This window comes from Mauremys reevesii, linkage group 25, assembly GCF_016161935.1.
Source record: "Mauremys reevesii isolate NIE-2019 linkage group 25, ASM1616193v1, whole genome shotgun sequence".
In the NCBI taxonomy this organism is placed as follows: Eukaryota; Metazoa; Chordata; order Testudines; family Geoemydidae; genus Mauremys; species Mauremys reevesii.
Genome location: NC_052647.1, coordinates 10,716,539 through 10,740,700, shown reverse-complemented (window position 1 = coordinate 10,740,700; position 24,162 = coordinate 10,716,539). Strand labels below are relative to the sequence as shown.

General features: G+C 63.7%; 1 protein-coding gene across 2 annotated transcripts; it reads right to left on the bottom strand.

The window, feature by feature from the left end:
* Positions 1-1,053: 1,053 nt before the first annotated feature.
* On the bottom strand, positions 1,054-21,836 carry HOOK2 (hook microtubule tethering protein 2). Of its 2 annotated transcripts, XM_039514766.1 has the most exons (23): positions 21,659-21,836; positions 18,304-18,389; positions 17,816-17,888; positions 16,919-16,969; positions 16,340-16,472; positions 15,794-15,861; positions 15,414-15,476; positions 15,139-15,219; positions 13,048-13,196; positions 12,320-12,460; positions 11,364-11,565; positions 11,057-11,167; positions 10,637-10,724; positions 8,446-8,515; positions 7,598-7,735; positions 7,314-7,401; positions 6,382-6,387; positions 5,413-5,447; positions 5,102-5,184; positions 4,730-4,833; positions 4,187-4,294; positions 3,043-3,114; positions 1,054-2,812 (listed from the first exon to the last, which is right to left on the bottom strand). In XM_039514766.1, the coding sequence occupies exons 1-23, from the start codon at positions 21,767-21,769 to the stop codon at positions 2,645-2,647; spliced, it is 2,229 nt and encodes a 742-aa protein (XP_039370700.1). In that variant the 5' UTR covers positions 21,770-21,836; the 3' UTR covers positions 1,054-2,644. The 2 variants fall into 2 exon arrangements, with proteins under 2 accessions (XP_039370700.1, XP_039370701.1); XM_039514767.1 differs by lacking the exon at positions 6,382-6,387.
* Positions 21,837-24,162: the final 2,326 nt, after the last annotated feature.

Here is a 24,162-nt window from a genome sequence, read left to right as displayed (position 1 = left end):
CTGGCACTCCCTGCTGCTGCAGGGTGCTGGGGGGGTCCCTCCAGCCTGGAGCTGGTAAGTCCCAGGCCCAGGGGTAGCGCCCACCCCAATGGGCGGGAGGGGGCTGCTCTTCTCTCTGCAGGCTGGACACGAGAAGCCAGAGGGAGGATCCATTCCCAGCTCTGCCCTGGGCCTGCTGGGCACCTGTTTCCCCAGCCGCTGAGTGGGGCTAACGCTACCGAGGCTGCCTGGGGACCAGGGTGCTGCAGCTGAACGGCGCCAGGGCCGCTGGAGCCCCTGCGCTGGGATGGGCGAGACGGGCCCCAGCGGGCATTGCCTGAGGCACAGGGCAGGGCGCCCTGGGGAGAGGCGACTGGAGGGTTAATGCTCCCCAGGCACTGCACCCCCCTCCCCAGTGCCACACTGGGGGCAGCACTGACCAGGGGGGCGAGTGCCCTCTGCTGAGCCCCACCCGCCTGCAGCACCGCTGCCCCCGTGACCAGCTGGGCTGTGGGCAGGGAAAGGAGCTCAGCTTGATGCCCTGTTCCAAGCCAGGCCGAGCTAACAGCAGCCAAGAGCCTGCCCCAGAGATGAGTTTGGGGGGGTCTCAGCCCAGCCCCCAACCGGGCAGGGAAACAGGCTTCGGCTGCTGCTGTACAGCACCACACACCATGGGCCCGGCTCCGTGACTGGGGCTCCTAGGCGCCAGACACTAGTTATTAGGTAGATTACGGTAGCACCTAGCACTATAGGGTTATGGGCTCTACCGTAGTACACCTAATAATCCCTGGAGGGCTGCTCTCAGACCTTAGGCACTACCTTAATACACCTAATACACAGCCCACCAAAAAATGGGGTCCTCATCCAAGACAGGGATGCAGCCGCACTACCGTAATACACCTAATAATCTATGGAAATGGGCTTCCAAACCTTAGGTGCTACCATAATACACCTAGTTATAGCATCCAGAAAAATCCATGCGGCTACCGTAATACACCTAATAATCCATAGAGAACTACTCCCAGACACTAGGGGTCAGAGGAGCCAGAAGCTTGTTGTGTCTCAGGAGGCCGATCAGCAGGAACGATTCTAGCATCTTTATTGGTAGTGTCAAGATTGCGGACAGGAGCCAAGGTGCCCCCGTGCACCATTGCAGGCTGCCCTAGAGTAGAAAAATAAAAGACGCGGGGCCCAGACCCACAGAACCCCTCCCCCGTCACAGTTTTACAAAATATACAGTTTGCGTCTTAAACCCCCAGCAGCGTTTGACTAAAATCACATTCTAAAATGAAAAGAAAGAAGAGGAGGAACTCAGCAAAATCTGGCCCCCCCCCCATTAAAAATAAAACTCAATCCACATCAACCCACACAGAGCAGAGGGCAAAGTACAGCAGATCACTTTAAAACCCAAAAGACGCCGCTAGACCCAGTCTCGGAGAACGGACACAGAACCTCCCCCGCGACGGAGAACAAGGGGGGCTGGGTTTGCCACAGGCTGTAGTGACCGACTCTGGGCCCTGCCTTGCTCCCAGCGGCCGGGAGAGGCGGTTAGTGTTGAAGGGGAGGTTTGCCGGTAGCTTTCGCGTCTCAGCCCAGGCCCCGGCTGGCGGGTTCTGGTGGAGGGCAGGGAACGGAGCAGAACCCGGGGAACAGGGATCCCGGATCCCCGAGGTGAAGCCTGGGACCAGGTGGCACCTGCTGCCACAGCAGCTAGGAACTGACAAGGAAGCGGGGACGTCCTGGTGCATGAAGGTGCCGGGAGTGGGGTGGCTGGCACAGCTGCTAATCAGGTCAGATTTTGGTCAACAGCAAGTCAGAGGCTCCGGCAGGGAATTATGAAGGGGGCAGACCCCTGCCCAGAGGCTGCGAGCCATCTCCACTCACCCACGGGCACTGGCTGGGTGGCACCAAGCAGCAGAACTGCCCAGCTCCCGACGCCCACAGGGGATGGGACTGGCCCTGAGCGCAGGAGCTGTGGTGCTGGCAGAGACCACGCTGGCGTTAAATGCCCCAGCCGCACCGGCACCCAAGTGTTCGGCTGTCTCACCACGGACGCCTCGAACACGAGCCAGCGCCTCCTCCAGGCGCCACGGCCACTGACTGCCGGGTGCCTCGGCCGAGGGGCTCGTGGCGCTGCGCTCGGGAGAGGGGCCAAGAAGGGGTTAAAATTCAGGGGGGTCTTTCAGAGAGGGGAGGGAAGGGCCTCAGGCACAGGGCAGCACCGAGGGGGATGCCAGCCCCCTCCTGGGCTGGGGATCAGTGCTCAAAGGGACCGGCCCAGGGAGCGTGGGGGTGCGTGTAGGGTCGGGGCAGCGGTTAGGGGCTGAGGCTTGGGGGGGGGGGGCAGGGAGGGTCCTGGCTCATCCTCCCTGTTCACTCCCCCCCATTCTAGTAGCAAGGGGGCTTGCAGCAGAGTCCATCTCCAGCCCCCCACCCCCCAAGATCACGGGCAGATCCACTCCCCCCGGCACCCCCCCGGCAGCCCATCTCTGGGGGAGGGCAGAGGCAGGGTTAGCCCCTTGCTGCCTGCATTCCCCCCACCGTAACAGGCAGTGGCACTGCGGGGGGCGGGTGCCACAGGGCAGCAACGGGTGAGACGCTCCAGTCCCAAGACCCCCCCACCCCACGCAGCCCTGGAGGGGGATAGGAGTGGGAGGGGCTCCGGTCAGTGCAGCTGGGGGGGCTTGTCTCCGTACTTGGCCAGCAGGGGCTGGGTCCGCCCCAGATGCCCCCTGCGGGCGTTGGTGGCCTGGCGCTGCTGGGCCAGGAAGGACTGGGCGCTGCTGGAGGTGGCCGATCGCTGCTCCGTGGCTTGCTGGTGGAGCGCCATGCCCTGCAACGGGAGGGGGGGCGGTCAGCGAGGGGGGCATTGGGCAGCCCCTGGGCACTGCCTGGCACAGAGGCCTGGCTGGGAGCTCAGGAGTCAGGGGTTGCTGGGCGCCGACCCTGCGCCAGCGCTCGCCTCAGGGGGTCTGGCCCAGCCAAGGTGCTGCAGGATGAAGCTGGCCCCAGCCCCCCCACCCCCCGTCATGCCTGGCAGCCTGGCGCACCCCCTGCACTCACCGTGTTGTACCAGGCGCTGATGATCAGCTTCTCTTCCTGCTCCCGCTGGGATCTCGTCTTCTCCAAGTTGGTCTGGGGGGGAGGCAGGGGGTTAGTGGGGGGAGGTAGAGCCAGGCTGGCCCCTGGAGCTCAGACTGGGCATATGGGGCACTCCCCCCCCCCCCCCCCATGGGGGCCTCCTGTGGCCTTCGACTCAGGGCCGGGCCTGGGGGAAGCTCAGACCTTGGGAGGGGAGGAAGCTGCAATGGGGGCAGGGGGGTCCCTTGGCTTCCCCTATCATTCCCCAGCACAGGCTGCCTGGATAATCCAGCAGCTGGTTGGAGGTGTTTGGCCATGGCCACAGGTATCCCCCTGCCTGGGACTGGGTCCCTCCCTCCGGCCAGGCAGTGTCCCCCCGGGGGCTCTCGCGCCAATGGAGCCCCACGCTGCCCCACCCAGGCTCCAGAGGGTCCTTTCGGGCAGCGGGCTGGGGCCAGCAGCTGGCACGACCCAGACCGTCCGCACCTGGGATCAGATCCGCCCGGCTGGCCCAGCGAGCCCAGTATCCCAGCCTCCGCAGCCGGAATGGGGGCGCTGGTGGCACCTGCCCGTGGCACCCAAGCCCCTGCAGTGGCAGGGAATGGATTAGACACACCCAGATGACCCCCGCAGGTGCCCCGCGCTGCAGAGAGGGTGATCCCCCCGCACCCCACCAAGCTCCCTGCCAATCCAACATGGGGGGACGATCTGGTTACCCGGAAGAGCCAGACCCACCAGCCAGGCACCTCGGCAGTGGATTTTCTGGCCCCTTCTGACTGGTGACCAGTCTCCAGCTGTGGCCAAACCCTGATGCTTCAGAGGAAGGAAACACCCGCCCCCCGCCACCGTCCGCTACAACACAGATGTGCCTGGCAGGGGTGGGGGTTTCCTTCCTGACCCCTGCAGATGACCCCTGAAGCATGAGACTGGATTCCAGCCCTCATCGCGATACAGAGCTACAAGCGTCGTGAGGGCAGCAGAGGCAGTTCTGTCCTTCCCCGGCCCAGGAAGGAAGGTGACTAACCCCACAGCGCAGCGCCCTCCGGCACAGCCAAGAAGGCCCCCCGGGCAGGGGGGAGAAGGCTCCCAGGCTAGTTACTTCCCCACCCTGGTGGCAGGGCCTCACCTCCAGGTGATGGATCTTCACCTCCTTCTCCTGCAGCTGGTTCTTTAAGGCCTGGATCTCGGGGGGTGCCTTGGACGGCGCCTGCTTGGGGTGCAGCGTCTTAATGACCTGGAATGGAGGGATACAGTCAGGGGTGTTACCGGGGACAACCCCCCCCCGGGCAGGACACCCGCTGTGGTGGTCAGTGCTGCAGAGCTACCCGGAGGGGCCCCCCAGAGCACCACGCCTTGTGGGGAGGTACAGGGAGCCTGGCCCCAGCGGCTGTGGGGTGACAGGGCTTGGGCCACTCGGGAGCATCCCAAGGGATGGAGCCATTCCACCCCACCCCACCCCACTAGCCCTGCCCCACAGCTCCACCCCACCCTGGGGCCCCCACCCTGCCCCAGCCCGCTAGCCCCACCCCAGGGCCCCCACCCTGCCCCATTAGCCCTGCGCCAGCCCGGTGCTCCGCCCCAGCCCGCTAGCCTCACCCCACCCCACTAACCCCGCCCCAGCCCAGAGCCCCGCCCCACGCTAGCCCGTTAGCCCCGCCCCAGGGCTCACCGTGCAGGCCTTGTCCATGTAGCGCTTGTAGCGCTCCTCCATGGCCCTCATGTCCTCGTCCTTCTTCTTCAGACACTGCTGCAGCTCGTTGATCTTCCTGGCGGCTGGGGGGGGTGGGGGGTGTCAGGAGGGGGCCCACAGGAGCATCCTTCCACCCCCATGCGCATGTGGGGAAACAGAGGCATGGAGCCACCCCCGGAGCGCCCGGCTCCCAGTCCCGACCCTAGGGACACGCCGCAGCCACGGCGCCGGGGGGGGGGGGGGGAGCACGTCCGAGGGGCCAGCCCACCCGGAGCCCCCTCTCCACCCCCCCAGTCTGTACCGGAGCCTCCCCCTCCCCATGCGTCCGCCCCTCCCCCCCAGCCCCCATACTCGTGCTGTCCACTTTGGGCTCCAAGTCCTCGAGGTCCTCCCGCTTCTTCTGCAGCTCCGAGTGGGCCTGGTGCAGCTTCTCCCTGGGGCGGGGAGGAGACACGGGCTGTCAGCTGCCCAGCGCCCCCCACCCCCCCGGATCCGCCTCGCAGCCTGGGCACCTTGCCCCTGCTAGTGAAGGGTCAGGCCCCCTGCTAGATCCCGCCCCCCCGGGACACCCGCCCCAGCACCCCATGTGGACAGCTCACAATCCTGACCCCCTGAAGGCCCCGCCCCCACCCCCCAGGTACGCACAGAACAACACAACTTACAGGTGCTCTTCCAGCTTCCTCTTCAGCAGGCAGGACTAGGGAGGAAGAGGAGGAGGGTGAAGATCAAGAGCCCAGCGCAAAAAAAACAAACCAAACCCCGGGGGTTTAGCTGCTAACTGTTGAAAGAGCATCTTAACGCCAGCTTGCAGCGGCTGGCAGCCAGACGTAACCGGGGGGCGGCTGTGACGGAGCTGGGACCCGGCCGTTCAAATCACGGGCTTAGCGCCGGCTAGAAAAGTGTCTCCATTTATAGCTAGGCCTGGAAGGAGTCGATTTTGTGCCGGTCAACGTCAAATTCACCGTCCAGCCCGCCCCCAACGAGGAAATCTCGCCAGAGATGATCACTGACGTACTGACAGGCCAAGCACGAGAACCGCAGTTTGAGAGCTTGTCAGACCGGGATTGGAGGAGATTTCCTGGGGACAAGTTGTGCTCTCGAGCTTTCGCTTTGTGAATCACAACGGCCGCAATCGGTCCGACCCCCTCGCCTTGTTTCCCGCGACGGGGAAAAATTAATAAAAAAGGGAGGAGAGAGAGAGAGTTCTGCCCAGCCTCTGTCTAAATCCAGGGCTTGTGATACGGCTCCGTGCAGAGGCCGATGGGTAGCCAAACGGGCTGGAGACACAGGATAATCTGCAGCTTCTCTTTCGAGATACAGCTTGGTGCAATATACGAATATCTCCCAAGGGAGGTTACTAAGCCAGGAAGCGAATTAAGCAGCATTAACAGGCTACAAGTAACAGCCAAGATTTCCAACAGCAACTAGCAGTGTTTTGGGGGGTCCCCCAACTCAAGACCCCTTATAAGCCGCCCAGTCCCCCACTCTCAGGAAGGGCTGGGCTGGGCATCCACCCCGGAGATCAGGTGTCGTGGGTCGGGCCCCCGAACGCGCCACCCCCTCACCCAAGCCATAGGAAGGGAGCACAGAGAAGCAAGGTGGATTTTAACGAGGGGCCGGTTGGTACTTACAATGGCCTGGAGGGGTAGGGGGACAATCAGCCAGTGCGACAGAGAGGGGTGGGGGAGAGAGAAAGGAGTTAGCGTGAGCACAGCACGGAGTTGGGGTGCGGGGGGCACACGAGGTCGCTTTGACGATTTCACACACAGGCAGCAGCACCTGGGGAGGAGGCGGCCGGAGGATGGCAGCAAGTGGGCTCCCATCCCCCACACAGGGGATCCCAAGAGTATAGTGGGTTCCCCAGGGCTGCCCAGAGGGGGGGGGGCAAGTGGGGCAATTTGCCCCAGGCCCCGCAGGGGCCCCCATGAGAATATAGTATTCTACAGTATTGCAACTTTTTTTAAATGGAAGGGGCCCCTGAAATTGCTTTACCCCGGGCCCCCTGAATCCTCTGGGCGGCCCCGGGGTTCCCTTCCCAAGAATGAGAAATCAGGGGAGGCTGGACCCCATTCCAGCCACCTCTTCCCCCATCATGCACCGATCTCCAGCCCCACCCCACCCCCCACAGTGCTGTGGGGCAGACCACGCCCAGACGCTCAAACCCAAGGGCACCCCTTCCCCCACCCCCCAACCCCAATGCATCGGGTGGCAGGTGCACTCGGCAGCCTCTAGCCAGGGTGGAAGGAATAAGGTCTCCTGCGTTTCAAGTTCTCACGTTGGGCCGGGCGCCCACGCGGGGACGGGTGCAGCCCCCGTGCCAGGCCCGCACACCCCGGGCTGGGCAGAACGAGCCGTTAGCTGCTCCCGTGGCTTCGGCACGGGAAAGGGATGGATCAAGGGGGGCAAGAACCGCTCAGTCATGGGACAGGGAATCTCTCCGCTCTGCGGCAGGGCCCGAGGGCGCATGGCCTGGCACTGCCAGGCCAGAATCTGCTCCCAGGGGGTGGCTCAGGGCCGCAGGGCGACGGGGCAGAGGTCGGGGAAAGTCCTCGGCCAGACTCACATCCTCCGCCTTGGTGCCCTGCTCCTGCAGCGCCTTCTGGAGCTCCTCCACCTGGGCCTTCAGCTCCGAGATCTGCTGCTGGTGCAACCTGGAGAGGGAGGAAGAAGGGAGAGGAGGCTGCCTGAGAGGGGGCAGTGGATGGCACGACTGGGACCCTCCATGGGCTGAGGCTCCCACCCCCTTTAGCTGGCTGGGGGCAGCCAGGGGTCTCTCAGGTAAGATAAGTTTGGGGGAGGTCTCAGCCTCCTTAGATCAGCGACCCCCTCCCCCCGCCACCCCATTACCTCTGCTGGGTCTCCAGCCGGTTCTTGGTGCGGTTGGATTCCTCCAGCTGCCCCTGCAGCTCGGCCAGCTGCTCCCGGTACGTCGACTCCTGCACGCACAGCATCTTGTTCTCATGCTGCAGGCGCACGATGGTCTCCCTGGGGTCAGGGAGAGGGGTGAGGTCAGACGGCCTGGGGGCCCCCCAGCCAGCTAGCCCAGGAAGGCAGCCCCTGGGGGACCACAAGTCCCAGCATTCAACACTGCGTCTCAAACCAAGAGCCAATCACCGGCTTGGATTGAGCTGCAGCATTGCATGCTGGAACCTGGAGTCCCCCAGGGGCTGTGGCTTGTCATTGGGGCATCTACAAGCCACCCCTTGGCTACTCACAGGCCTCTGCAGCACCAGACAGAGTCTTGGGGACCCCCAGCAACCAGGGGGGCGGCAGATGGGCCGCGTGGGGGACGTGCGTGGCTCTCACAGCCGGCCCTGAGGCAGGCTGGGTGACCCCTCGCTAAGGTGGGAGGTGCACCTGTGCTAAGAGCCGACGCTTGCCCCCATGCCGGGGTGCTGGGAGTTACCCTGCGCAGCCAGGCAGGGATCGTGCCCCTGGGCCAGGCGGGAAAGAAAGAAAGAAAGAAAGAGTCACCGCCCCGAGGAATTTCACCCCTTCACTCCTGGCTGCGCAGACGGCTGGGAACAGCTCGTGCGCCTGAAGGTCAGCAGCAGAGACCCTCCCCCAAAGGGGACTAGCGAGATCACACCGAGGGCTTGACAGAACCCCCCCCATCCCCCCCCGGTTTCGGTGGCCTACAGGTACCAACACATGCCACACCCCTCTAGCCCGACAGCTGCAGGGCGGGAGCCTACTTGAGTTCAGTCGGCAAGATCTCAGCGGCCAGGTTGTCCATGGGAGAAGAGGCTCCGTCCAGCAAGGCATCTGCAAGAGGAAGGGGGTGTGTGTGTGTGTATGGGTGGGGCGGGGGTGTATGGAGGAGCAGGGACCAGCCCTGACTTGGCAGATCTCTACTACCCCCAAGCATGGGGGTGGGGGGGAAATTCTCCTCTGCCCCCAGCCGGGACTAGGAACGCGGAGATCCCAGGCTAGGGTCACAACCGGCAGCCTCCTGCTCTGGGCTCGTGGCATAGGCAGAGATTTCTGACGGCGTTCACGCCATTGACGGAGCTGGAACAACGCCCCCCGTTCGGTGGGAGAAAGTTGAGCCCAGGACGTGGCCGGCCATTATCTGCAACAGGGGCCAGGGAGGAAAGGAACTCCCCCCAGCGGAGAGTTATGAATATCTTGCTTATGTAAGGCAGGGCCTCTTTCCTAGAGTCCCCCCCCCACCCCGCCAACTTAGTTTATGTGCGGTAGCATGGGGGGGCTCGCTTAGGAATGGGATACAGCCTGTGTAATAGCCTATAAGGATGCATGCACTCTGCCCCACACTACCCAAGTTCTTGGATTCAATGTCTTGTAGCAATGAGTTCCACAGATTCTGTATCAGTTACAAAATAACCAATGAATTAGAGTTGGTCAGAAAATGGGGGGGTCGGAGGGGGGGAAAAGTTTCAACTAAAATAGATTAAAGATTTCAGGGGTTTTGGCCAAAATATTTCAGATTGAGAAGTGCCGCTGCAGTGTCTCATGGGAGTTGTAGTTCAGGTGCCTTGTTCTACCATTCGGGCCAGGCTCCCTGATGGGACTGCATGTCCCCCACCTGCCCCCGTGCGGTGAGACTGTGGTGCATGATGGGAGAAGTAGGCTGCCTGGGGAGCCCAGCCCAGGGAGGAAAAGAAGGAAACAGAACTATACCTACAGGTCCTCATTCTTCTCTCTGGGCCAGGTTCTCCCATGATGCACCTTGATCTTGCCTCACGGAGAGGACAGGTAGGTGCATCATGGGAAATGTAGTTCCACCAAGGAGCTCAGCCCATAGAGGAGAACGAGGGCCTGAGGAAACCAAACTTCAACTCCCACAAGGCACCATGGCGGTGGCACAGCCAATCTGCCTCTTTTGACTGAAATACACAATTTCCCCCCGGAAAGCAGGTGCATGTCACCCAATCTCCCCTTCTCCACCAAAAAAAAAAAGTGACCAAGAAAATTTGACCGGCCCACAACAGACACTTCCAACAAGGAGCCGGCTCGAATTCCATGCTCCAGGGCCTCACACCCAGCCGACGAAACGGGAGTGGGAACGTTCCCAGCGGGAACAGGCCGTGCTAAGGAGCGAATCGCGGTGGATGTGCCCTGCCGGTTACCACTCGCCTCCCATCAGCTGATAAGCTGCCGAGCGTAAAGCTGCTGAGAGTTTGTGGATGACAAAGCAGCTTGTAGTCGAGGAGGAAGGGAAGGAAAAAAAAAACAAAAAAACCAAACACGCTGTTCTGGGCTTGTTGGCGGTGCAGATTCCTGGCCTAGGGTGTGGAGCTGAGTCACGTGGTGGAAACGGCAGGTTCTAATCAAGGCCTTGACTGTCCTTGGCGTTTTTCCTGATCTCAGCTAATTGCCTGAGGTTAGATCAGCCCGGGGCTGGTAGCTGCATCTCCAGCTCTGGGCCTGCTCGTAAGGGCTCTGAATTACAGCGAGTCCCTGGGACAGCGGGTTTGGGTTGAGCTGCAGTTAGAGCAAGAGGTTTTACAGCTTTTGAAGCATCACGCGGTTGTGGGCGCTCAGCACCTCGGAAAAGTCAGACCCTGGGTGGCAGGAGTCAGATCCCCAAAAGTTTGCACCCTCTTCCCCCGCCCCCAAACAGAGGCAACTTCTGAGCGTTTCCCAGCACTTAGAGCTTCAGGGAGGCCTGAAGATGCGCCAGTGCAGGGATGGCTGCCTGAGTCTGCAGAGAGCCTGACCCAGCTCCGAGAGGCGCGAACCGACACCTCACTATGGTGCTGGCGCCAACAGTCGTTACGTTTCAGCGCTGAAGTCTGTCCTCTCCCTGCTTCAGGCCAGGCAGGAGAGGGGCAATTGCAGCAGGAGATGCAGCTGCTACTCCCACCCCCAAGTCCCTCCCCCCCCAGCCCCAGACGGTTCCTATTCCAACACGGCTGCACCCACCTGCTTGGCTCAGGCACGTCTGCTGCACTTGGGCACATCTCAGCTCCTCGTTGGCCTCACGGAGGGAGTGTCGCTCCTCCATCAGGCGCTGCGGGGGGGAGCAGCCGGGGATCAGCAGAACCCTTCACCCAGGCGGAGAGCAGGATCTCCTCGCCCCCAAACCCGCGACTCGCCCCGCCCCCAAACCCGCGACTCGCCTCGCCCCCAAACCCGCGACTCGCCCCGCCCCCAAACCCGCGACTCGCCCCGCCCCCAAACCCGCGACTCGCCCCGCCCCCAAACCCGCGACTCGCCATGCCCGGGCAGTCGGCTCTAACCGCTATGTGCCACTCTCCTCCCAGAGCTGGGGATACCGGGAATTCCAACTCCCAGCTCCCCTCCCTCCCGGTCTCCCCCTTTAACCACTAGATCCCGCCTCACCTCCTTCTCCTTCACCAGCGCCTCGAACTTCTCCTTGAGGTTCCTGAACTCAAACTGCCACTTCTCGGCCTTCAAGGCCTCCTCGGAGTGTTTGCTGTGCAGCTCGCGCACCTGTGGGGCGACAGGGACGGGATTCACCGCGGCCGCTGCTCCTGGGCGCAGACCTAGGTGCCCCCCAGGATGGGACGCCAGCAGATCAGGGAAACCCCCCTCGCACCCCGCAGAGCAGTGGGGAAGGGGAGAACCTCTGCTGGAGACGCCAGGCCCCGCCCCACTCCGCCCGGGGAGCCCCAGCCCCGCCGCCCACCTGTCTCTTGTGGGTCTCCAGCTGGGAGCGGACGGCGTTGGCTTTGCGCAGCTCCTCCTCCAGCTCGCAGGTGCGCTGCATGTAGACCGTGTTCCGCTCCTCCAGGAGCCGCACCTGCCGCCGCAGGTCGCCCAGGTCCTCCAGCTTCTTCTTGTAGGTGTCCACCGCGGCCTCCAGCTTGCCCACCTTGTCCGAGGAGTGCCTGCCGGGGGCGGGGGCGGGGGGCCGTCAGCCCGGTCCCCAGGGCACAGGCAAGTTCTAGCCCCTCTGCGGCTGCCGCAGATCACCGGGGCATTGGGAGTGGGCTGGGGGAAGCATACGCTGAGCCCCCTGAACCAGAACCCAGGAGTCCTGTAAGGACCCGACACGCTCTCCGCTCCAGGGAGAACGGCCACGCTGGGTCAGACCGACGGCCCATCCAGCCCGGTAGCCTGTCCCCCGGGAACGCTTTAGAGGGAACGGAGAGCAGAGCGATTCTCAGGGGCTCCGTCCCCTGTCCCAGAGATTTAGGGACACCCAGAGCGTGGGTGGTTTGAACAGCTGCTGGGCCCAAGGCCAGCAAACCCAACCCGAGGGCATGGACCCCTGCCTCGCCTAGTGGGCCAGCCGCGCCTCTAGCCCCATCTGCTGAGCGGGGAATCCAACTAAGACTCCCTGGCACCAGAAACCCAGCTGCTCCCACCGGAGCTAGAGGGGTTCCTCCAGCAGCTAGCAGTAGTAGGCTCTTATCCTCCATGTGGAGTGCCCTGTGCACACACACGGAGCAGGAAAAAAGGAGAGAACAACATGCCCTTAACCAGTGCGATTGCATCAGAATCCCACACGGGGGAGACTGCCTGCCTGACCCTTGCCCTGGGGCATGAGGGTTACCCCCCACCTGAGTCTTAGGGTGCTGTGGTTACCCACCTGCTGGGCAGGTGTGGGGCTGGGAATCCCATCAGACCCAGGGCTCTCACCTCAGCACGTCCATCTCGTCCTTCAGGGCCTGAGCCTCCTCGGCCAGGCTGCTCAGATCCTCGTTCCGATGCTGCAGCTCCTGCACCTCCCTCTCCAGCTCCTCACAGCGCGTGCGGAAGTCCTCCTTCCCGCTCTCCAGCCTGCACGGGGTGGGCAGCCCCAGCTGAGACCCCAAACCTAGCTCCCAGCTCTAAGCCCTAGGCCCCACTCCCCCCCAGAGCCGGGAACCGAACCCAGGAGCCCTGGCTCCCAGCTCTAACCCCTAGGCACCACTCCCCCCACCCGGGAACCAAACCCAGGAGCCCTGGCTCCCAGCTCTAACCACTAGGCCCCACTCCCTGAGCCGGGAACCAAACCCAGGAGCCCCGGCTCCCAGCTCTAAGCCCTAGGCCCCACTCCCCCCCAGAGCCGGGAAGCAAACCCAGGAGTCCTGGCTCCTAGCTCTAACCCCTAGGCCCCACTCCCCCCAAGCCGGGAACCGAACCCAGGAGCCCTGGCTCCCAGCTCTAACCCCTAGGCCCCACTCCCTGAGCCGGGAACTGAACCCAGGAGCCCTGGCTCCCAGCTCTAACCCCTATGCCCCACTCCCCGAGCCGGGAAGCGAACCCAGGAGCCCTGGCTCCCAGCTCTAACCACTAGGCCCCACTCCCCTCCCAGAGCCGGGAACCGAACCCAGGAGCCCTGGCTCCCACGTTAGCCCCTCGACACCACTCCCCCCCGCCCCCACCTGAAGGTCTCCTCCTGCAGCTGCGTGATCTGAGCCTGCAGCAGCAGCAGCTTCTTGCTGCCGGTATCTGACTCCAGCCGGTTCTTCTGCTCCTTCAGGGTCTTGTTCTCCAGGGTCAGGGTGTTCTTCTCTTCCACCAGCACGGAGACCTGTGGGCCGGGAGAGGGAGTCAGAACCCCCGGGCAGTGGGGACAGGCAGGGACCAGGAGACACCCCTCGGCCCCCCTCAGCACCCCAACCTTTGGGCTCGGTGTGTCCCAGAGCCAGCGGCTCCCCCCCACCCCATGCTCTGTGCACTAGCGTGAACAGGGCTCCAGAAAGGGCTCCTCCGAGACCACTCAGAGCTGGGGAGGGAACCCCGGGCAGGATAAGGTTCCCCGTTACCGGCTCTGCCAAGGGGGTCAGAGCTCCCCTGAGCCTGGCGTCTGAGTTAGGTCTTTGACTCAAGGCGGGGTGGGCTGTACCCCTCTGTGAAAAGAAGGGATGCGGGGGGGGGGATATAAAAATCAAGGCACTCCCGCCCTTTTAGGGCAGGGTCACAGCTCTCCAGGGGGTCACGCCCAGGGCAGAGGACATGGCAGGCTGCCCGGCACAGGTGAAGCCCAGATACTGGATGTCGTCTACAGCTAGGGAGCAGTGGCACCGTCTGGTCTAACTCCGGCTACCCTTGCTAGACACACACGCATCCAGGCCCCTCTTCTGACGGGCTCTCGGCCTCAACGCCATCATGTGGCAGTGAGTTCCACAGGCCAACGGCCGGGAGAGAGCATCTTTCTGTTGAGCCGCGAAACTGGAGGGCCGTCAGTTCAAACCTGAGCATCCCATCACTCCGGTGCTGCCGGAGAAGGGAGACCAGACACTCTCCACCTCCCTCCTCTACCCCAGTCATTTTAAAGTAGATTTATCACAGCCCCCCCCTTACTGCATCTCATCACGGAGGAGCAGCCCGCTCTTCCCACAGAGACTTTTCCCAGGCCTCAGATAATTCCAGGCCCCTTCCTTGGAAGCCCCCCCCATAATTCAGCAATACGCTTATAGAGACGTCGACCCCCCCAGGCTTTGCGGAGAGGGGCACAGTCTGGAGCACAGAGATGTGCCCAGAAGCGCTGTCAGAACGTGAGTAGGTGAGCGAGCCGTGCCAGGGCCGTGTCGAGCAGCTGGCATTCGGCAGTTCCACGACACACATGCTCATGCAGGGGAAGCGAACGCGACGGGCTGCACAGCTTTGTCAGTAGCTCTGTTATCGCAGGGGGGGGTAGAGAGAGGGGTGGGGGCGAACGGCGAACTCACCTTCCCGCAGGGGAACCACGTCTCCGGGGCTACGTTAGCACCTTACGGGAGCAAAGGGGGCGGTTTATGGAGAGTGGGCAGTTGTGCTTTGCACCACAAGGAGGGGGAGCTCTTGCTACATGGGCATCCGAAGCGGAAACCCACCCCGACCAGAAGGCCTGGGTTCGATTCCCGGCTCTGCTACCGCCTCCCTATTGGAGTCACTTCCTCTCTGCCTCAGTTTCCCCCCCTCCGAAGCAGGAAGAGCAGTCCTTCCATTCCCCCCACCCTTTGCTACATAGATTGAGCAGGGACAGCTGCTCAATGCACGTACAGCACCAAACACAACAGGGCCCAGCTGTACAGAGAACGCAGGGGTCCTGACTGAATCCCGTTTACACCACGCCAGACTGATAACCTGCCCCACCCCTCCCAAAACATACCCCGCAGCAGAGCTACACCACTCGGGAGGGGAGAGATGCAGAGGCCCACACACCACGCAGCCCCGGAGCGGACACACTGCAACCACAAGCCAGACGGAGAGGAGACACCCAGAGAGCACAGACGGGACCATCAGGGGGGTGGGCGGGTTCCTCGGACCCACACGACAGCTGCTGCAGCAGGGATCAAACCGGGGACACCCGGAGTCCCTACGGCTTGAGCTGGAGACTCAACACTCTGGAGCCAAGAGAGCAGCTGTGGGCTGGGCCGAGACACAGCTGTGTTGCCCGGGGTCCTTTGGAAGCCGGCTAGTCACCTCCCACGCCCGAGCCGGGCAAGATTAACTCTGGCTGCCCCCAGCCAAGCCGGCGAGGAGCCCACCTGTTGCTCCAGTTCCTGGCAGCGCTGCCGCATGTCGTCCGGCTCCTCCAGGTCCTCGCTGAGGAAATAGTACTTCCGGGACTGCAGGACAGAGGGGGCGACGTCAGAGAAGGGGGATCACACAGACAGATCCCAGCACGGCACCTTTCCCACCCCGCCAGAGGGGGATCAGGAGCCCTGGAGCCAGAGACGCTCCACTCCCCCTCCTGGCAAGTCACGGCCACAGCCCCAGAATTCTCCCTTCTTTTACGGCTGGGGAAACCGAGGCACGGTACCTGGCTATCGAAGTTGCCGTACGTCTCGGAGGCCAGCGTGTCCAATGGGTCCTTGGTCATCAGCTGCAGGAGAGAAAAGGTTACGGATGTTCAGGAGGCGGCTGGCAGGAAGCAGATGGGCCAGCACAGAGCCGGGAGGGCTGCGGGTCGGGAGTGAGGAGCACCAATGGCATCAGTCTCATTCCCATGAACGCCAGCCCCAGAGAGGCAAACAACCCCCCCACCCCCAAGCCGGCCCCATAGAGCCCACTGTGCCTCTCCCCCGCCAACCCAGCCGGCCCCAGAGAGCCCACTGTGCCTCTCCCCCGCCAACCCAGCCGGCCCCAGAGAGCCCACTGTGCCCTCCCCCCCCCTCGCCCCCCAGGCCAGCCCCAGCTCACCTCCTGAATGGCCGCCATAACCACGTGCTGGACGGATTCCTCCAAGGTCATGATCTGCTGGATGTGCTCTGGGACGGAGGGAGGGCAGCCGCTGAGTCCCTGCCCCTCTTCCGCCTGCCCCCCACCTCCAGCATGAACCTCCCCTCCCCCTGCACAGCATGGGGGCCGACCCCCACCCCGGGGGCACGATGCCAGCCCCCCACCCAGGCAGCATGGGCACCCAACCCACATGGCACAGACGCCATCATCAGAGGCCTCTGTGCCAGGCGCCGTGGGGCTGAGGGCAGGAGGAACAGAGCAGCAGCCCCCAGGGTAATTCCACAGAGGGATCCCTGTGCTGCGGGGAGGGGAAGGATGGATTTTTGCCGGGGAGCTGGGATTCAATCCCCTCCCCTGCACCAGCCATGATTTTTGGGGACCCCAGAATGGCACCTTCCAAAAATCCCATGCAACAGAGCACATGGAGAGCCCCCACCCCCGGGCAGGGAGTAACCACCTGCCTCTCCCCTGCACTGAGCCGAGCCCCCCCGCCCCCCAGGCTCACACCTTGCTTCTTCTCACAGCTGATGGCACACCCCAGCACCAGCTGCAGCAGCTTCCCCAGCTCCGAGGTGTCCGAGAACTCCCCGATCAGGTTGACGTCGGGCAGGTGGCGCTCTGAGATCTGGTGACCCAAGACCTGGGGGAGAGATGGAGATTCTGGGGAGGCAGCGGGGCGGCCCAGAGATACCCCCTGCCCCTCCTCCCTACCTGCTCGAGCTGGCGCCCGAGGGGGTTGGTGCACACACTCACTGGACTGGGGTGACATACAGGGAGAGCGAGGGCACCATCCAGGGGTCGTCGGAATGGGGCCATCTCCCGCCCACCCCCCCAGAAAGGGCAGCGTGGTCTAGTGCACAGGGCCTGGGCTAGGAATCAGGACACCCGGGTTCTAGTCCCAGCTCTGCCACGGACTTTGGGCAAGTTGCTGTCCGTGTGCCTCAGTTTCCCCTCCCGTCCTGGGGGACTCTAGCCCATGAGCTCTGCAGGGTAGGGGGCTGATCTCAGCTGGGGCCCACGAGGTGCTACCGTAGGGCACCTAATAGCCGCCACCCCGCTTCCCTCTCCGGGGAGGGGCCCACTCACATCTTGGCAGTACTCCAGCACGCTCTGCAGGACCTTTTTCAGGTTGCTCACCTGGAAGAGAGCGTTGCCGGGTTTTACTGCCGCCCACCCCGGACCCAGACAGGACCCCCCCACCCCCCGGCTGGGCTGACGCTGATCTCCCTGGGGGCAGGGCTGAGAACCCACCACCCAGCTCAGGCGGCTGCCAGACCAGACCAGCGCCCGCTGCAGGGCGGGCGGCCCGGCCCCGGGGGAGCTGCAGGGCGGGCGGCCCGGCCCCGGGGGAGCTGCAGGGCGGGCGGCCCGGCCCCGGGGGAGCTGCAGGGCGGGCGGCCCGGCCCCGGGGGAGCTGCAGGGCGGGCGGCCCGGCCCCGGGGGAGCTGCAGGGCGGGCGGCCCGGCCCCGGGGGAGCTGCAGGGCGGGCGGCCCGGCCCCGGGGGAGCAGCAGGGCGCGCGGCGCGGCACCGGGGGAGCTGCAGGTCGGGCGGCCCGGCCCCGGGGGAGGTGCGGGGCGGGCGGCCCGGCCCCGGGAGCTGCAGGGCGGGCGGCCCGGCCCCGGGAGCTGCAGGGCGGGCGGCCCGGCCCCGGGGGAGCTGCAGGGCGGGCGGCCCGGCCCCGGGGGAGCTGCAGGGCACATGAGGCAGCACCACGGCTGGCTCGTAAGCAGGGTGGGGGGTGGCCAAGCCCCCAAAGAGGATGGGACCAGTCAGCTGGGAAGTTGCAGAGTGGGGAGAGGCCTCAGCTCCCCCACCCCATGGCAACCTCCTGCCCCCCAGATCCTACAGTCCCGGGGAAACGTGAACAGACTGGGACTGTCCACACCCGGCCCTGCTTGAGAGGATGCCAGGGCCTTCGCAATTGGGGGGGTGAAGAGATGGTTTAAAACTCTCCCCCCCCCATTTTACGGGAGCCGGTTACCTTGAGCCTCCAGTTGTCGCTGGTGTCGTCTTTGATCCGCAGCAGCCAGGTCTCGTTGAACCAAGAGGAGTCTCTGAAAGGGAGGAGGGGACAGGGCAGGGTGGAATGGGGTGGGGGCGCAGAATGGGGGGGGAATTCCTGGCCCGACTGGAGCAGCTGCCACCTCGGGGCAGGATCCGGTTTCCCTGCTGGCCGCCCACACCCAGGGTGGGCCGGCCGCAGGCAGGGATCTGGAATCTTGCTGGGACAAGGGGCAGGGGGTGGGGGCTTCCCGTCGGCTCCACTGTCTTCCCTAGAGGCCCCTTGCTCCGAAATCCTCCCCCCCCCCCCCCGGAAGCCCAAAGCACCAGAGATCCAAGGCCAGTCGCCTCCGGGTCTGGTCAGAGAGGGATGAGCCCCAGTCTAGCCCCCACCCCCACCAGGGCAGCCCCCCGTCAGCCCTGCCACCCACTCTAGCCCGTCTCCGGGGGCCGCAGGCCGGTACTTACATCCTGTGCAGGACCTGGGCAATGGGGACCCCGCTGGTCAGATCCTGGTAGGTACGGCACGGAGAGGGGACGCCGAAGGTCTGCAGCTGGGGGGGGGGAAACAGGAGGCGGCTCAGCGAGGAATGAACGAGATTTGGGGGGGGGGGAACAGGAAAAGCCGCCCCGAGACCCAGCAGGGGTAACCCCGCACGCCGGGCGAGCGGCCGGCACTGAGGATTGAACCTGGGACCTCTGGATTCATACTGCTGGAGCCAGCTGTTAGCCAAGGCAGGACCTTGTCATGCAGCCCCACCCACCAGGGAACACCCCAGAGCAGGAGCAGTCTATGGGGCTGACGGTTCGGGGAGACACAAGGAACTCCCCCACCCCCTAGAGGGGGAAGGCCCCATAGCCAGGCTCAGGTGTCACCCAGAGACGCATCCAGACCCTAGTCGCTCACCCTCCCCGCGGGCCGGTCACGCCCACATCCTACCCCCCAGAACCGGCCTTCCCGGCCGCGGGGGCACAGACCCCCCCCTCCGGCACGCAGCACAGGCAAGGAGGTTCCTGCTGGGGCCGCAAGGCCAGAGTTACGCTGGGCCGAGGGATGGGACCAGCCACCCCCCCATTAACCCAGGCGCTGAAACCCTCCCCTCCACCCGCCCCCCTGCCCCCCAACCCAAGAAGGAACCAGCCGCTACCCCACCAGCCGAGTAGGATTTCACCTCAGGGCAGCGACAGGACGCTCGCTCCAGCCAGCGCCTGCCTCCCTCTGCATGCGGCAGGGTCCCCCTTAAACCTACCCCCAGCCCCCTAGAGAGACCCCACTCCGGCCTGGGACCCAGCTTCAGTTTCTAGCCACCTGTTCCAGGTGCTTCCCTGAGGCCCCCTCCCGCTTTGGAGGGGGGGGTGCTGGAGGGATCTAACTTCCAGCCTCCCCCCCCCCCCCCAACCCTCCAAACGAGGCAGGAGGCATCTAACAGTCCCTTGCAGGCTCGAGCACTATGAATGGCTCCCCTTCACCCCTGCCTCCACACCCCGCCCACACCTTTGCCCATCCCCAGAGGACTCCCCCCCCACTCCTCCAGCCCAGGGTCTCTGGTGCCCCCACGGCCTCACAACGGTGACCTATGCAGCTCCCGCCCCCATGAACTTCAGCCATGCGGGGGGGTCCTCAGCCTGGGGGAGACAGGCTGAGACCCAGCAACTCGTTTCATAGAGGGGCCACTGAGCGGTGATCAGCTGGAGGGATTTTCTGTCGTCTCACCACTCCCAACAGCTCAGAATCTCAATGCCCCGGAGGGGGAAGCCCCCGTGTCCCATGCCAGACCCCCTGAGCCAGCCAGCCCCCTCGCCCTGGGGCTGGATCAGAGCCAGTGCCCCCATACCCCACCCCCGAGCCAGCCAGTCCCCCGCCCTCTAGGGGGTGTCATACCCCATTCCCCAACCTAGCACTACAGCAAGACTCCCCCCAGTCCCAGGTAAATTAGCTGCCCTGCGACTGCTTCGCGGTCATTAGTTAACGGGGCTATTACGGCGGAGCCTATGGACCAGCCGAGATCAGGGCATGATGTGTACAGGTCCTAGCACACCGCCAGGAGCAGACCCGCGCCGAGGAGCTAACCATGGACGGGACGTTTCTGCAGTGGTTTTATGACCGAGGTGCAGGGCAGCGACTGGCTCGCGCAGGGCGTGCTACTGGGGAGGGGCGTTAAAAGGCTGCTCTCAGGGCAGAGCCGGAGGCATTAGTGCTGCGTAACTGCCCGCGACGGTACCAGTGGGTTGGGAAAGGTCTGGCTGGAGCTGCCCCAGCTCAGGGGAGGATCCAGTAAGCGACTGCACTGGCAGGTGGAAGGTGTGAACCCGGCACAGGTCTGCAGGAGGCAGACAAGGGGTGAAGCAGGAGGGCTGCAGCCCAGGGGCTCCGTCTCGGAGCCGGGAAGGCCCCGTCGCACGCCCTGAAGGAAGCGTGGGACCCCTTGGGAGCCTGGCCCGCTGACAGGGGTGTGCCAAGGGACCCTTTAAAAGTACTGCCCTGACCCATGGATCCGTGACTCCAAGGTGGGGGAGAAGCGCAGAACACACAAGCCCCAGGCGGCAGAGTCCCCGCGGCCGGATCTCCCCTGCAACAAGCAGCTTAGCCCCTGCCCTGGCTCAGCCATGAGCTCCCAGCGCCCCGAGCAGGTCTGGCCGGGTTTTCCCAAAACACAGTACTTGACCGGGGCAGCTTTGAGCTCCCAGCTCCATAATCCTCCCTGGCAGGGCTGGGCAGAGACACGGGACTGGCTTAATCATGGTCAGGCTGGGTCGTCTTATCCCCATCTCTCTCTGGTACAAGTCACCCTGCTTGTCTTGCCACCAGAGATATTAGCCAGGACACTGCTGTGGGGGAAGCTCACAGCACCATGATGTCTTCTTCCTGCAGCCCTGTGCTGAGTTCCCCCGTTCCGCCCACAAGGGGGTGGGACAGAAGGGGTCAGTTGTTGGCCTGTTCACCCCACCCCACAACCCTCTCAGACACCTCCCGTCCCAGATCTGCCCCAACAGCAGCTTCCTAACCCGCTGCTCCCCGGGTTGCACTAGGGCTCTACGGGAGGGATGGGATGTCTGGGTCTGGAGGGATGGGGGGGGGGTGAGCATACAGACTCCCCCCTCAACCTACATGGGGGGGCTCCCCACAGGACTGGAACTTGGCTGTGACACTCAGAGGGGCAGGGTGGATTGAGGGGGGGAACAGGGGTATTAAACGTGTGCACAAGAGGGGGCTGCGTAGCAGGGCATTCCCTACAGCAGAGAGCAGGGGGCTGGAGGAGACCCAGCCAGTACAGACCCGTAGCACCCAGGGCAGGCAAAAAGGGGGGGATGGGGGGTGGAACTGCCCAGGGTTAGCCCCCCCCCCCGACTGATGGAGAGGGCACAGCCATAACCACGGGCAGCCCCCCATTCCCAGCGCCGACCCCCCCCCACAGCCCAGTCCCCTCCCCACCCCCCCCACCCGGGGGGTAACACCCTCCCTCCCCCACCCAGGGGTCCTGCCACAGCCTGGGGTAACACCCTTCCCCCACAGCCTGGGGCAACACCCTCCCTCCCCCAAGGGTCCCCCCCAGCCTGGGGCCAACACCCTCCCTCCCCCACCCAGGGGTCCTGCCACAGCCTGGGGGGGTAACACCCCCCTCCCTGCACCACCCAGGGGTCCCCCCCCCAGCCTGGGGGCAACACCCTCCCAAGGTTCCCCCCAGAGCCTGGGGGCAACACCCCCCTCCCCGCCACCCCCAGGGGTCCCCCCCCAGCCTGGGGCCAACACCCCCCTCCCTGCACCACCCAGGGGTCCCCCCCCCGGCTGGGGACAACACCCTCCCCCCAGCCCCGCCCTCACCCAGGTGAGCAGGGAGCCGCACAGCTCCGCCTTGTCCACGCTCATGGCTCCGGCCGCCCCCCGGGGCCAGGCACGATCCGGCCGCCGAGCGCCTCGGTCCGCCAGCACCATAGACACCGGGACCCTCCCGCCTAGAGCGACCCCGCCTGGCACACGTCATCTCCTCCGCCCACAGCCGACATCTTTAGCCCGGGCAGGCGGCGCTCTAGCATAGCGCGGGGCTGGGCGTCTCTATGGCGAAAGGACCTTCTAGGGACGGGGAGGGTTGTTCTCTATGGTCTCTTTGCTGGCCATTAGCGGGGACTGTTTATCATGGAATCATAAATCTCAGGGTTGGAAGGGAGCTCAGGAGGGATCTGGTCCCACCCCCTGCTCAGAGCAGGACCAAACCCAACTAAATCATCCCAGCCAGGGCTTTGTCCAGCCTGACCTTAAAAACCGCTAAGGAAGGAGATTCCACCACCTCCCCAAGGAACCCATCCCAGTGCTTCCCCACCCGCCTAGTGAGATAGTGTTTCCTAATATCCAGCCTAGACCTGCCCCACTGCAACTTGAGCCCATTGCTCCTTGTTCTGTCATCTGCCACCACTGAGAACAGCCTAGCTCCATCCTCTTTGGAACCCCCCTTCAGGTAGTTGAAAGCAGCTATCAAATCCCCCCTCATTCTTCTCTTCTGCAGACTAAACAATCCCAGTTCCCTCAGCCTCTCCTCGTAAGTCATGTGCTCCAGCCCCCTCATCATTTCTGTTGCTCTCCGCTGGACTCTTTGCAATTTTTCCACATCCTTCTTGTAGTGTGGGGCCCAAAACTGGACACAATACTCCAGATGAGGCCTCACCGATGCCGAATAAAGGGGAATGATCACGTCCCTCGATCTGCTGGCAATGCCCCTACTTATACAGCCCAAAATGCCGTTCGCCTTCTTGGCAACAAGAGCCCACTGCTGACTCCTATCCAGCTTCTCGTCCACTGTAACCCCCAGGTCCTGTTCTGCAGAACTGCTGCCCAGCCACTCAGTCCTTAGTCTGTAACAGTGAATGGGATTCTTCCATCCTAAGTGCAGGACTCTGCACTCGTCCTTGCTGAACCGCATCAGGTTTCTTTTGGCCCAATCCTCTAATTTGTCTAGGTCCCTCTGGACCCTATCCCTGCCCTCCAGCGTATCTACCACTCCTCCCAGTTTAGTGTCTTCTGTGAACTTGCTGAGGGTGCAGCCCCCGCCACCCTCCAGATCATTAATGAAGATATTGAACAAAACCGGCCCCAGGACCCACCTCTGGGACACTCAGCTTGATACCAGCTGCCAACTAGACATGGAATCCTACACACATTATCTATCTATCTATCCCCACACCCCCCCTCTATCTATCTATCCCCATCCACCCCCTCTATCTATCTATCTATCTATCTATCTATCTATCTATCTATCTATCTATCTATCTATCTATCTATCTATCTATCTATCTATCTATCTCACCTTTTCAGAATCCAAAGAATCTCATACCCAGCAATGAGCATTAGAGGAAGCATTTGGGTTGTTATCGTCCCCCCCCCACCCCCCGGACAATACCCCCCACTGACACTCCCAGCCCCTAAGGGTGCGTCCACACCACATTGTAAACCTGGGTTTCCAGTTGCTGGCCCCGGGTCTCACAGCCGCGCTGACACGTCCACACTACACTCCGTAGCCCTGGCTCGGGTCTGCGGCTCGACCTGCATCCACACTGCGTAACAACAGGGCTGGGCACTGAGTCAAGCAGGACTCACTCTGAGACACCCCCCCCCCAGCAGGGCCCTAGGACCGGGGTCCGAGCGCTCGATGACGCCTCATGGGCTGACTTGTGTGTGGCCAGAACCTGAGTCAGAGCCCGGGATCAGTGCGAGGGGTAGACAAAACCCCAGGGGTCTCATGCTGCCGTGTGGAGTTCGTAGCCCAAGCACGGGGCTGGGGGGGCGGAAGGGGAGTGGACACTTCACAGCCTGTTGGTGCAGGGGGCTGTGGGCTCATTGCAGCACCAGGGGGCACCAGATGCCTTGCAAACTGCCCCAGACAGCAGGGGGCAGGAATGGGGAGGCCAAAAAGAGGCTGGTGCTGTGGGGATAATAGAGTGACACGACCGTGGGGGGGGGGCTGCTTCTCTGGAGGCCTCCAGCACCCCTCCCCTTCCTGCCCCCCTTTGGTGCCAGCAGAACCAGCCACGTTTCCAAGCAGGCATGGGGGGAGCTGTGTTTCTGATGCACCATGCGCCCCATGGCAGCGCCCTGACATCGGCCATGGGGGGGAGGGGGGGAGGGACACAGCTGATGGAGCTCCTCCCAGAGGGGTATCCCCCACTGCACCCCCCATCGCACCCCACAGCCCCACTGCACTGCCCCCATTACCTCACAGCTCCCACTCCTAGGCCATTTTCCCAACTGCGCATCACCCCAGAGGTGGGTGCATTGTTCTGGCACTCGCTGCCCCGCCACAGACCAAAGGCCCTATTGCCTGCAGCCACAGCAGT